This window comes from Pristis pectinata, chromosome 7, assembly GCF_009764475.1.
Source record: "Pristis pectinata isolate sPriPec2 chromosome 7, sPriPec2.1.pri, whole genome shotgun sequence".
Classification (NCBI taxonomy): domain Eukaryota; kingdom Metazoa; phylum Chordata; class Chondrichthyes; order Rhinopristiformes; family Pristidae; genus Pristis; species Pristis pectinata.
In genome coordinates, this window is record NC_067411.1 from 40593430 (window position 1) to 40606936 (window position 13507).

The following is a 13507-nucleotide window of genomic DNA, read 5'->3' on the forward strand; positions in this document are numbered from 1 at the left end:
TGTTTTTTTTATCTTCTGAATGCTGCTTATATGATGCTATATGCCATTGATGCTACTGCAAATAAGCTTTTCATTGCATCTGTGCATATGACAATAAACTCAACTTTGACTTGCTGCTCTTCAAATGGCTGAACACCAGCAGTTCCCTTTGGATTTGCCCATTGACTGCAATAAGATGAGACATCTTTATTAGTCACATGTACATCAAAACACACAGAGAAATGCATCTTTTGCACAGTGTTCTGGGGGCAGCCCACAAGTGTTGCCACGCTTACGGCGCCAACATAACATGCCAACAACTTCCTAACCCGTACATCTTTGGAATGTGGGAGGAAACCGGAGCACCCGGCGGAAACCCACGCAGACACGGGGAGAAAGTATGTCACTGGCTATAAAATGCCTTTGAGACATTCTGAAACAGTTGTGAAAGGATTTGAAAATATGCACACTTTCTCACTGAAGGAGAATGATTGAATGTTTTCTACCATCTTTAAGTCAGTGCAATTCAGATCACAATGCATTGCTTATTATAAATCCGGGGGAACAAAAGGATGGAATACATCAAAATATGAGCAATGGCATCTTTTCAGCCAATATCAGAAGTAGAAGTGCTCAGGAGGTGAAGCATGAAGTGCAGAGAATTCCTCATCTGCCAAGGATATTAAAAGGCATTCTGGACCTGAGATCGAGGCTGGCGAGAAGGAATGGGTTAGCGCACTTATTACTTGTTGATTACTCATGTGATTTCATAGGTCAGAGTTATCATGAAGCATAGGCTATAGGTGAAGCAGTATTAGGAAACAGGAATAACTGGATCAGTTCATCGTATTGAAGTCCTAAGTTTGATATGCGTATTACTTTTTTACTTTATTCATTTTTAAAGATCTGGGCATTGTTGGTAAGGCAGCACTAATTCCCTGTCTCTAGTAGCCCTTGAGAAGATGGCAGTGAGCTGTTTTCTTGAACAGCTGCAATTATTCTGGTGAAGACACTCTCACAGCACAATTGGGTTGGAAGTTCCAGCATTTAGACCCAGTGATGATGAAGTATATGCAAAGCAATGAGGAAGTTATTTATAATTAAAGGTAATTAATTAAATAGGAATCTTATAAATTTAAACAGATGGAATTACATGTGATCAAAGGTAAACTCCTTATTGACAACCTTATCAATGAGTTGATGCCTTTAATATTCTGTAACCTCCAACCTCTGTCCTTCCGTGCCAACCATTATCTCCATTCAGAAATTAATTTATTGTTGTTCCTTTTAACCAGAATGCCTCCTCACTATTATTGAGGCTGAAAGTAATGCATTACTCTTTGATTGCTCCCTTATCATTATCCCTTAGAGGTCTCATTTGGTTTCCCAAGGACTTAATTACACACCTGGATTTGTAATCTCTGCATGATTTGACACCTATCGACCTTGTTCTATTCCATCTCATGAATGCCCCAAAGCAGAACTTTGTAGGAAACCATTTCCCAATTACAATCACTGAAAAACCATGCTGAAAATTTGCAGTCTGACGGCACAGGACTTATAGCACAGGAATAGATCATTCATCCTTAGTTACCATGCCAATGTTTATGCTTCAAGTGAGCCTCACGCTCACTCTGTCAACATCCCCTTCCATACCTTTCTCTACCATGTATTTATGCAACTTCCTGTTAGAAGTATTTCTGCTCTTTACCCCAATCTCTCATGAGAGCAAGTTCCATGCTCTCATTGCTCTCTGGATAGAGATTTTATTCTTGAATTCCCGACTGGATTTACTAATGATTCTTTTATTATTATGGCTCTTGGATATAGTCTCCCTTTCAGATGATAGCATGGCTATCCTTCATAATCCAAAAGACTACCATCAAGTTATTCCTTCTCTCCTCTTTTCTAGAGAAAAAAATCCCTTGCATATTCATTTGCTCCTGTTGTAACCTTTCCATACATCTCCTGCAGAATTTGCCCCTTAAAGCAGAGTTAGTTTGCAACCTCTTATGTCCTAATGCCAAGCCAAAGTTTTACTTACTTGCTCCCAGGCACCTCCCCTGAATCACATTGCAAACTGCAAGGCAGAGTCTCCAGATGTGGAACTGTATAATAATGGATTTAGTTTTATGATACAAGATTGTTCTTCAGGACCTGTAATACAACAGAGTATTAACTTTGGAACTATTACTCAGAACCTGTGAAAGAAAATTGTCCCAGTTAAGAAGTTCATTCAAATAATTGAGACTGCATATGCAATTACACAAAAAAAATCAGTATTTCTTTGCAAGTAACCTTAACATAGTGGCCCCAAAAACAGTTGAACTGAAGCCAAGGAAAAATTGGAAGCTGAAAGTACCAGGGGTGCTCTCTACATTAAAATTGCATTACTCTCAAATCACAGGCTTTCTTTAATAATAGGCCAGTTCTAGCTGGAGAAGAGCATAGTCTACTTGTTATATATTTTTATACATCGTTCAATTCAAAATCTTTTTGTACTCTACTCTGCTGGTAATTACAAGCTGATTGTGGCCTGGCAAGGGCAACAGATCTCAGGGGTCTCTGAGCAATGAGCCCAACTACTTAACCAATGAGATTCAGTGGTTGAGAAACAAAGAAGGGAAATCTGGTGAATGTGGAGTCAAATTAGGTAAAGCAAGAAAAAGGTTGGATTGAGAGAACGAAGAAAACAAAAGAGGGGAAGTGTACAATTCTAAAATGACTTTAAATTTCAAAATAATTCACTATTTGAAGGAATGAGGTACCATACTTTTAAGTGTATACATTTAATCTTTAGACAGTAGCTAACAAATATCACAGCATTATCTACCCTGTTAATAGGAGGAATTTGCTGCAGCAGGTGTGATGAGCAATTAACATTCAAATACAATGACTGCAATGAAAATCACCAATATGTTAAAGGACAAGAAACTGGTTTTGCTCAACTAACAGCAGGAGGTTGTAAAACGTCCCATGGCAACTCACCATTTGTGGGTTTCCCCCTCCTCACTGATAGTTGTTGGGACAATTTACACATTAATAACAGCAAGCATCCCTCGCACACTGTTATTTCTTAAAATTATTCTGGGGTTAGTATTCTTATACTGAATTTGCTAGACTGAGATTCATGATCAAAATATGGCACACCACTACATTCCCTTGTGGGAATGTCACTCATTTTAAAATGGTAGGTCAGGCATACAACTGCTTGTAATTTTATTAAGCATGCAGCATGAATCATACATATAAAGGAGTTATATAATTGGGCCACAAGTTAAAACATTCATGCTAAATTTAAGAGCATTATAATACTGTGGGTTTTACTGAAAGTTTACAGTAGCAATCAACTGTAATGAGCAAGAAATTGTTCCAATTACGATTCTGTAAAGTAGCTAACAAGTTAAAGAACAAACTTAATTTATATAGTAATTTTCACATCCTTGGGTTGTGAGGTTTTGTGCAAGTTTTTAGACTGGGATGCAAGCCCTTTTGACTAGGTGAGGGAGCTACCCATTGACCCAACACTGACACCAGAAGTGTGTTTATATAATTATCTTTCATGATCTCCAAGACATTCTGAAATACCTTACTTTGTATGTAGGTAGCTAAATTATGCACAGCAGAATCCTATACACCAACATATTAACAGGTTATTGATAATGATGGTTGTGGAATAATCAGGACTGGAGAGAACTCCCTTGCTATTAAAACTGTGACCATGTCTATAATCGACCCAAGAGGTTTAATCCTAAAGGTGGCATGCCCTCACTCTACTTACCCAGTACAATATCTGATTGTACAGTCACACAAATTTCAATTAGGTGCGGCATTTCAACATCAATTCGCAAACTTACTCCACCTCAAATTTCCATTGTATTAGGCTAACATATTATAGGTCTGTGCAAATGTAAAGCGCTTAACGAGGAAGGTAGAAAAAAAATTATGGAGTCCCTGCTAAAGGAGAGGCTAAAACATCTAGAGACAAGAATTGCAATGATGAATAGTCAGAATGGACGTTTTTTTTTAAAAAAGGGGAAAATCTTGCATGACCAACCTTATTGAATTTTTTGAGAAAGTACTGGAGAATGTGGCAATGCATTTAATGTACAGTAATGTAAATAAAAAGTTGGAACTTACCTGGGTTACCAAAAAGCCTTTGAGAAGGAACACCATAGTAGACGAATAAGATCAGAGAATGTTGGGTCAGAGGACATGCAGCAGAACAAATAGATAACAAAATGGGAATAAAAGGTAGCTATTTACTGTAGATCACTGCTGTTCACAATTTACGTTGACAATTTAGATTCGAGAATAAAGCAGCGATTTCTAAATGTGATGATATCAAATTGGGAAGGAATTGGAGGAGTGCTCCAATAAATTACAAAAGGACTTAAACTTGCAGAATGAGCAAATAATTTACAGGTGAAGTTCAACACTGATAAATGAGAGGTCGTATCTTTTTGTAGGAATAGAGAAGCTGGTTATAACCTAGAATTTGTGCATCCAGGTGGGGTAAAGGAGCAAAGAGATCTGAATACAAATAGACCAGTCACTAAAGGCACAGGTTAGCGTGACCATAGAAATAGTTAGAAATTATTGCTAGAGGGACAGTAAGGAAGTTGCACTTAACATTAAGCCTTGGTCAAACCAGACTTATAGTACTATATTCAGTTCTGGTTGCCATGTTATGAAAAGGAAATAGAGGCACTGGAGAGGGTTTAGAGAAGGTTTACAAGTATGAAACCAGAAATGTGAAGCTATTTATATCTGGAAAGGATGAATAAACTAGGTCTCTTTTCTCTTGGGAAAAGGAAGCTGAAAGGTGACCTAATAGAGATCTTTACAATGACAAAAGGTTTTAAAAGAGTGGATGCAGAATGTTTCCATTTGTGGAGAAGAGCATAACTAGAGGTCATCCAGAAATGCAACGTGGAATTCAGAAGAAACTCCTTTAACCAAGGACTGATAAGAATGAGGTGCTCATTAGCATCAAGGGTACTCAAGATAGGGCAGATGTATTTAAAGGTGCAGCTGGATATTCACAAAAGGGAATTAAGGGTTAAGCTGATCGATTTAGATGAGGAAAGAAACTCACATTGAGCATAATCACTGGCATGGACTGGTTAGGCTGAACATCTTTCATCTGTGTCAATATACCCTAGGTGATGAATAGGTCTGGTGAGGAGATTACAACAATGGATGAAAAATGGTCCAAACAAAAAAAGGGCAGTATGGGACACAATATTCTTGGATTCAAGATATTCAGGAAGGTAGGGAAGTGGCAAAAGGATGGAGGGAGATGGAACTAATTAAGGAAGGTATCTTTCTGAAAAGATATTCTTGAGAGATCAAGAACCAAATCCATTTGGTTGGGCAAGATGCAAGAAGCTCATTATCACACCTGGGGCTATTCTACAAGACACCAAATAGTGAGAGGGTGATAAAAGAGTAAATCTGCAGGGAAACTATGGATGTGCAAGAAATTTAGATACCAGGCAATTTCAATTACCCCATTTTTAATTTAGATAAAGGTTAAAGCAAAAGGGCAAAAAAAAAGGCAGAATTACCAACTGTGCTCTGGAGAATGTCATTGATCAGTGCATTTTCTGCTCAATAAGGAGAGGCATTACCAAATCAGATTCTGGGAATGAGAAGGGAAGCTTTTAGATGCAATAATCACAAAAACAATCATTGGCACTTGGAAAAGTTTGAATTAAAGGAGAACCAATAAGTATCTATTAAAGGCAGTGGGGTAATAGAGAAGGCTGATCTATAAGCATTTTCAGAAAGTAGTTGACAAAGCCCCACGTAAAAGACTGCTTAGCAAAATGGAGCGATGAAATGGGTCAGTGGAAACATGGATAAAACATTGGCTCTAGAACAGAAAACAGTTGTCGTAAATGGTTGCTTTTCAGTTGAAGTTGATGGACAAAATTACCTTCAGATCAATGCTAGAACCATTGCTTTGATATACATTAATGACTCATATGGGTGTGCAGGGGAAATTTCAAATTTGCAGACAACACCACTAAATATGGAGGTATAGCAAGGAGGATGGCTGAAGAGTAGACAAGTGGCAAAGGAAGTTTGATACGAAAAGCAAATGAGTTTCAATTTATCAGAAAGAATGAGGAGAGAATGTCACTAAATGACAAAGTTCAAAAGAAGCAGTTGGAACAGAGAATGCTGGAAATATTCAGTAAATCAGGCCACATTTGTGGCAAAAGTTAATGTTTCAGGTCAAAGACTTTTCATCAGGACTGGGAAGCAGCTTAAGCTGTAGGGAAGGTTGGGTTGGGAGGCAGGGGGATGTCTCTGATTGGGTAAAACCGAGGTGACCATGGGGATAAACTGTAAACAAGGTTATCTGGTCATTGAGTGAATGGGAGCAGTTAGAGAGTGAGAACGTAGACAAAATCATGTAGGAGTTGTGAAATACAGAGCAGAAAGCCTGACCTACTGGGCATGTCCTCCTCTCCCAAATGTTTAAAAGGAAATAAAAACACAAACAAGCTGAGCCAATATCACAGATGGATGACTGATATAGAGTTCAGAAGGCTGCAGTATGCCAAGATGGAAGATGATGAGCTACTGTTCCTCAAGCTTGCATTGGGCCTCAGAATCAGGTTATCACTGACATACATTGTGAAATTTGTTGTTTTGCAGCAGCAGTACAGTGTAAGACATAAAAATTACGATAAGTTACAAAAATAAATAAATAGTGCGAGAGGAATAACAAGGTAGGGTTCATGGACTGTTCATAACTCTGATGGAAGAAGCTGTTCCTGAAACAATGAGTGTGCATCTTTAGGCTCCTGTACCTCCTCCTCCATGGTAGTAACGTGAAGAGGGCATGTCCCAGGTGGTGAAGGTCCTTAGTGATGGATGCTGAGTTCTTGAGGCACCGCCTCTTGAAGATGTCTTTGATGGCAGGGAGGGTTGTGCCCATGATGGAGCTGGCTGAGTCTACAACCCTCTGCAGCTTCTTTCAGTCCTGAGCATTGGAGCCTCCATGCCAGGTGGTGATGCAACCAGTCAGAATGCTCATTACACGTTGCAGAAGTTTTTCAATTAGTTAACTAACTTACTCTAAATTAAAAGGTTGGTACCAGTTCTAAAAGCCCATCTGGTTCACAAGTGGGAATCTACCATCCTTACCCAGACTGCATTATAACTGACTCCTGCCTAAAAGCAATGTGGTTGATTCTTAACTGGTGTGCAAAATTGTCCAGCAAGCCACTCAATTAAGGGCAATTAGGGAAGAACAATAAATGCCGACCTGGTCACAAATGCTCATGTTCCATAAATGAATAGAGGAAAAAATATGAACAGATGTTAACATCACAAGAGAGGGGGAAAAGAAAGGTACAGTAACACTTTTGCATGTTTTAAATCAAAGTTTAATTCAACTATAATAAAAATACCAACCTGCCTGCATCAGGTAGAACAGAAAATAAGCAAAACACAGAACAGGTACAGGTAGTTTCGATTTGCTCAGTAGTCAGGATGGTAAAAAGTACTAGAAAGTTTCATCTTGCCACAGGCCACTTCATTAACTCACATTTAAACAGTGTTTACATGAAATACAGATTTCACAAGATTTTGAAGTGCTTTAATTATATGGCACCCCTCTGTTCAGGCTGGTCATGTGTACGTGTTACTTCCCAGCCGGTCAAGTTATCTGCCCACCTAAATAACAATCTGTGAGCCATTGTTTTTGTTTTCCTGTTAACCTCTGTTGCTTCTTAATAGAATCTTGGAAAAGTAAAAGCTGAAGGATGGTAATTACAATCCATCTAGTGAGATTGGTAAACCTCAAAATATAGCCAATGGTGTGCTGAATGAGAAACACCCAATCACTTGGAAGGACAGAACATTTAACAACACATGGATCATAATTACTCTTAACCTCTACAGGATGAGCACAATTGAGAACCATTCCTCTTTCCAATCTGACAACTAAGGCGATTCTGCTGTCACTTGGGCAGGTCAGGTTATGCTAAATCCTGTAAAATGCGATTTGCAAATGAGGAGTTTAAATGCTTTTCTTCCAGGCTTGCTAGAAAGGAGCAAATACTGATTTATCACAGCTAGGTTACTCAGCTGTTAGTGGAGGACTTTAAGTTAAAAAGTTTCACAAATGAGAACAAAGTACAATGTACACCATAAAATCAAAAGCTAATCCCATGCCATCCTGTGCATTGGAGAGATGGTGTGGGTATAGTGTGGGGTGGGAGCAGTTTAAAGAATGAATACTGCATATATTTTCAGGCAATGAATAAGCAACAAGGCAAGGTAAAGGAATACGGATGGATGTCATTTACAGTTTACAAGACTTCTGAAAGATACCATTTCTGTCAGATTTCAAATTTGGTCTTTAAAAATAAGTTCCCAGCAAAGGTTGGCTCCTGAAGTACTGATCTCTGAAATATAAAGCAACTAGAACAAAGGTATTGCATTAATGCTGGCAATGCCTGCTTGCCGCTCCTTATTTGACAGTAAATGTATAAATTGGACTTGTACATTTAATTCACAGGCAATATACATAGTTGACCACTAAGTAGCATTTTTGTCATAATATACAGAAACATGGGATCATACATGAGCATATAAATTCAGAGAATTTCAAGCATTTACACATTCACATTTTAAAAAAATCTGTAAGGCTACTTGAGTACCATAATTTTAAAATGTGTTTCCTCCCATAAAGAAATCGACTTTTCAATTGCTCTTGTAAATGCATTCACTCTGCATTACCTACAGCGGTTAGTGTTGCATATGTTAGTCTCTCTAATGGGAAATACACCTAAAAACAATGCATTGTAGTGTGTTGGTTATTATCCTTTAAAACTATTCCCTACATAATTAGGCTAGTGGCTGATCCCACCCCTCACTCCCACAGCTCAATATTCCCACTCCCCATTAAAAAAAAGGTGAAAAATAAACACTATTTCATTACTAGTGGTCTTTTATGTGCCAAAAACAAAGTGAAAAATTCCTTCAAAACACAGGTTATCTATGTCTTAACAAGGGAAGACTTCCCATCTCCTTTGCATTTACAAAAAAAAAGTACATGATGTGTAATCTGAAACTGGAGTTTGTCCATACAATCAGCAAAACCAAAACCCTCAGGACTTGAGTAGCCACAGTCTGTGAAAATTATGCACAACAAAATAAAAAAAATAAATCTCTGTGCACTCAAATTTATAAAAGAAATTATAAAAAAATTTAAACACTACTTTAAGGTCAGTTTTCCAAGAAAAGCTGAGGGCAATATTTGATTGATACAGACCTGCTCAATGCCATGTAAATGGCACAAACTTTGTGCAACAGGCAAAGATTGCTTGCTCTCTTCAATCTTGCGAGGAGGAGGCAGAACTCAGGCACCTCACACTCCACCAAACTACTTCCCATGGAAACTTGCCACCAAGCACACGATTAAAGCATTGAACAATTTTGTGACAATGGTCAATTTACATCTTGAATTGATTAAGGATTTTACTTTGCACGGTGAAAATCAGTTCTGACAAAAGGTCACTGACCTCATCATTTCCACAGATGCTGCCTGACCTGCGTATTGTTTCCAAACTTTTGTTTATAATTTCAGATTCCCAGCACGCACAGTACTTCTGGTTATTCTGAACATCAAGTTGATTTACAAAAGATGCATTCCAGATGGCCTAGTGAAGCAATTTCTCTTTCTTATTGATATGCTAATCCATTTGGCAAAACATACAAAGCAACAATTAAATATGTGCATGACAACTAAAGAAACATTTCATCCAATACATCATCAATATATCCAAACAAAAGAATGAAGGGAAAATATGGTTAACTTCCTTATCCTGGGTATCCCTAAAACAATTTGTCAAACTGATTCTGTACTCCAGTTTTATTTTAAATACTGGCATTAATTATCAATGTTATGTTTGCAAATCTTTAGAACCCCATGGGTACCACAATTTTGCAACCAAAACCCTTCAATATCTTTCTCAGCAGTTATATCAGATTGCGTATGCAATTTTAATAAAAGAAAAATGGAAAGCATTTTCTAACTAAAAACAAACAAAATATAATGCCCTTGCATATTAAACTTTCATTTAGGAACTTGTCAATTCTTGAGAAACAAACTGCTTCAGTCTTTCAAGGTACTGTCCATAGAGCTCAACGTCATTGTGACCGGCTCCTTCCACCCACAGCGGTTCTACTGGCCTTTGACATTGTTCGTACAATGCCAACCCATGTGAAAAATCGATGACTTCATCTTCAGTTCCATGGATGATCAGCACTGGAGAGGCTATTTTTGAAATCTTGTCGATGCTGTCAAGAGAAATCAAAAGTTACAGATTCAGCAGCAGGGTTCGTGGTGGGGGAGGGAAGGGTGATGCTGTCATTATTTAGTTTACTCAAAGGGCTAGTTAAAAAAAACACAAGAATCACATTATAATGCTTTGATTCAACTATTCCCAGAGACTATAATTAGAGCACAATAGGTGTGATGAAATTCACCGCAGCAATTAAAACAAGCTAAATATAAGAAATTGAACTCAAAGTACACAAGACACATTTATACTGGTTGTTATGGTATTTCTGCTTGAACAATGCACATACGTAAACATTTAGTACTTTTACATGGTATACTGAAATATCAGACACCAAGGAAATCCAGAAAACCTTTAGTGATTTGAGTTGGACAGAGTGACAATAGCTGCTGACCCAAATTGTTGGCAGGATGACAAATCAAAACAGCAATGCTTGTCAAAGTGAATGATGGCCCAAGGAATACTCAGGAAATGTTGGAGTTGAATGGTTTAAAGGCCATCTGCATGCAGAGCATTAGATTGGTAAACTTTGCCCAGTATGGGCAACATTTCACTAATGTTACCTGCAGTTCAGTGAGGCAGACTTTTGCTCAAGAGTTCAAAAGCAGATCCGAGGGGATTGCAAGTGTGTGCATCTAATATGGAGAGATCATCAATACAGCGACTCCTCCCACACCCCTGCCAACACAAAACTTCTCCCCACATGCTCAGAAGCTAGTTTCAATTTGTTGAGAAATTAACCAGCTTTTGTCCATGATGCCCAACTTCTTTTAAGCTTGACACTGCCACTGCCATCCCAGTCTTCTGGCTCAGCATCAGGACTAAACTTCCTCCTTTTGGGTTGGCATGTTCAAACTCTGCTGGTTTGTCTTTATCCCATAAGCATTCCTTTCAAAATGCTCAAGCCTCAAAAAAAAACTTTGTTTATCTCCCTCCTTTACGCAAGGTTGCTCAACCTGCTGCTGCCAAGAGTACATTGACATCTTTTGCCTCTCTGGATTCAGACCAGACACTGAAATTTAATTTCTGAACTGCCCCCAATATGCATCACCTTGGTAAAAGAATCAGCAGTGACATCTTCTGCAACTGCATTCTTGTCACACTGGCAGAGAATAACATCTCTGCCCCTACTAACAAGTCCATGGTCCTCCATGATATTATACCAAAGCAGCTACTTTTATGGAGAGCTGACTAAGGGCAAACAGTGACGTGGTGGATGGAAAAAAATTCAAAGACTCTCTTAGAATATCACTGAAGAGTTTCAATATTCAGATGTACCACTGGGAACAACAAGCATTAGATCACCCGGTTTGGTGTGCCCACGTAAAAAGTGGTGCTCACTCGTATGAGGAGGCAAGAATGGAGGAAGAAAAGAAGAAAAGAGAATCTCAAAAATCAAGAACCGCTGATGGTACAGCATCCCTACACTTCTGTCACCTGTGTGAAAGGAACTCTCAGGCCCAAACTGGTCTAACCAGCCATCTCCATAAACATTGCAACACTACAGTCTAGATACATGATCTTTCTCAAGAATGAATGACGAACATCAACAATTCACCAATGGATCTATTCCTCAGGCTCAGTAGGACCTCAATATATCTCAGAGTTTCTTTGAAATCTACAGGTGTGCACAACTGCTTCAGCCTTTGACATCCCTTGACAACCTTTACTTTCTTTCCCCGTGTTGTGGGAGGGGAAGCGATCACCTTTTGAACATCAGAAATAAAAATGTATAAACAAAATAACTTGATAAATATGTTCTGATGGTTATCACTCATTACTATTTATCATGCTTACTCATCTTGGGACAGGGGATAAGTAAATTGCATGCATGTTATTTGTTGCATAAATGTGACCAGAGAGCACAAGCAAGATAAAGTTCCACTCTGTCCAGAAACACAAAGCATCAGTAGAGTCATAGAACTTCATCTACAAGAGGAGGCCCTTTAGCCCACTGTGTTCTGGGCAGGGAGAACAGGGTCACTTAGGGCCTTCCCATTAGCCAGCTCTCATTTCTTAGCCCTTCAGATTATGAAACCAAGTGTTCATAACAGTTTCTGATTTCACAGTCTTTTCAAGCAGGGAATTCTAGATGGCCACTCTTCAGGTGAAAAAGTTTTCTCAATTTTCTTAATCCTTCTACCCATGAGTGACGTGCAAATCCACCAAACAGTACAATTGCATGTGCAGTGGTCAATGCATCTTAGAAAGCAGATTTTAATTTCCACTCAGAAGAGTGCAGCATCTCACTATACTGGAGCAGGAGAATTGCAAGTGCAGCACTGCATCACTTTGATGGCCAGGTAGAACAAAAATCAACAACCCTTTAAAGAAAGCCATACTACAAAAGCAACATTTGGATTCATTAGAATTTGTTACTCACTCAATCAACACGAATTCAGTTAACATTGGAAGAAAAAGAATCACTTACTTGGGGAATGCATCAAAACAGTAGGTCTTCTTTGTATCAGGGAAGGCTACACGCATTCCAGACATCAAAGGTGAATGAAGGATAACTGCGGCACATTCATACTGAGCAGCCAGGTCCACTGTGGGTACTGTGCCTATACTCTGACCATACAGGATCACATTCTCTGGACGAATTCCATACCTGTTCAATGAAAAGGGAAGCTTGAAATATTTACATAATTTTCATCAGCCAATTCTATTTTGCTAAACACACACATACCATAACCATCCTGAGAATGAGGTGACTACAAAAGGAACCAAAGCCAAAAAGAAATACACAATGCTAAAGTTATATACCAAGTATCACACTGTCCTAATATCTATCACAAGAATCTAATTCCATGCAATACAAATGGGGAAGGAAGAAGCCTTGAAAACAAATTGTGATGGTGCAGGAGCAGAAAAATTAGAATCAAAGGTTAGAACAGGTAATTAAAACTGTATCCTACTTTCTGAATCTTCCCATTAAGAACAGCAGGAGTTTGGCACAAAAGCTCTTTACAATAGATCTTTCCTACAGCCACAGCCAAACTTTTTTCCACTCTAGGTCTCTGAAGTAGAGCAGAGTCATATATATCAGCTTGGCCTGGATTTAAATTCAATTCCCCATGGAAGAACTGCAAGGAGAGTTGGAAGATTAATTTCAACCCCCATGAAGAAATCTTAAATTACCACATTGTCCACCAATTAAAAAGCCATTTCTGTTAAAGTTCCCTATCTTATGCAAATCTTTA

General features: G+C 38.5%; 1 protein-coding gene across 1 annotated transcript in view; it reads right to left on the reverse strand.

Annotated features, from left to right (window-relative positions):
* Positions 1 to 7364: 7364 nt before the first annotated feature.
* The window catches only part of LOC127572800 (alpha/beta hydrolase domain-containing protein 17B), a 68499-nt gene continuing 62356 nt past the window's right edge, over positions 7365 to 13507 (reverse strand). The window contains exons 2-3 of the mRNA XM_052020433.1: positions 12736 to 12915; positions 7365 to 10302 (exon numbers count right to left, since the gene is read on the reverse strand). Of these exons, the coding sequence (XP_051876393.1) occupies positions 10083 to 10302; positions 12736 to 12915 (400 nt within the window). The 3' untranslated portion in view covers positions 7365 to 10082. The remainder of the gene's footprint in view (positions 10303 to 12735; positions 12916 to 13507) is intronic.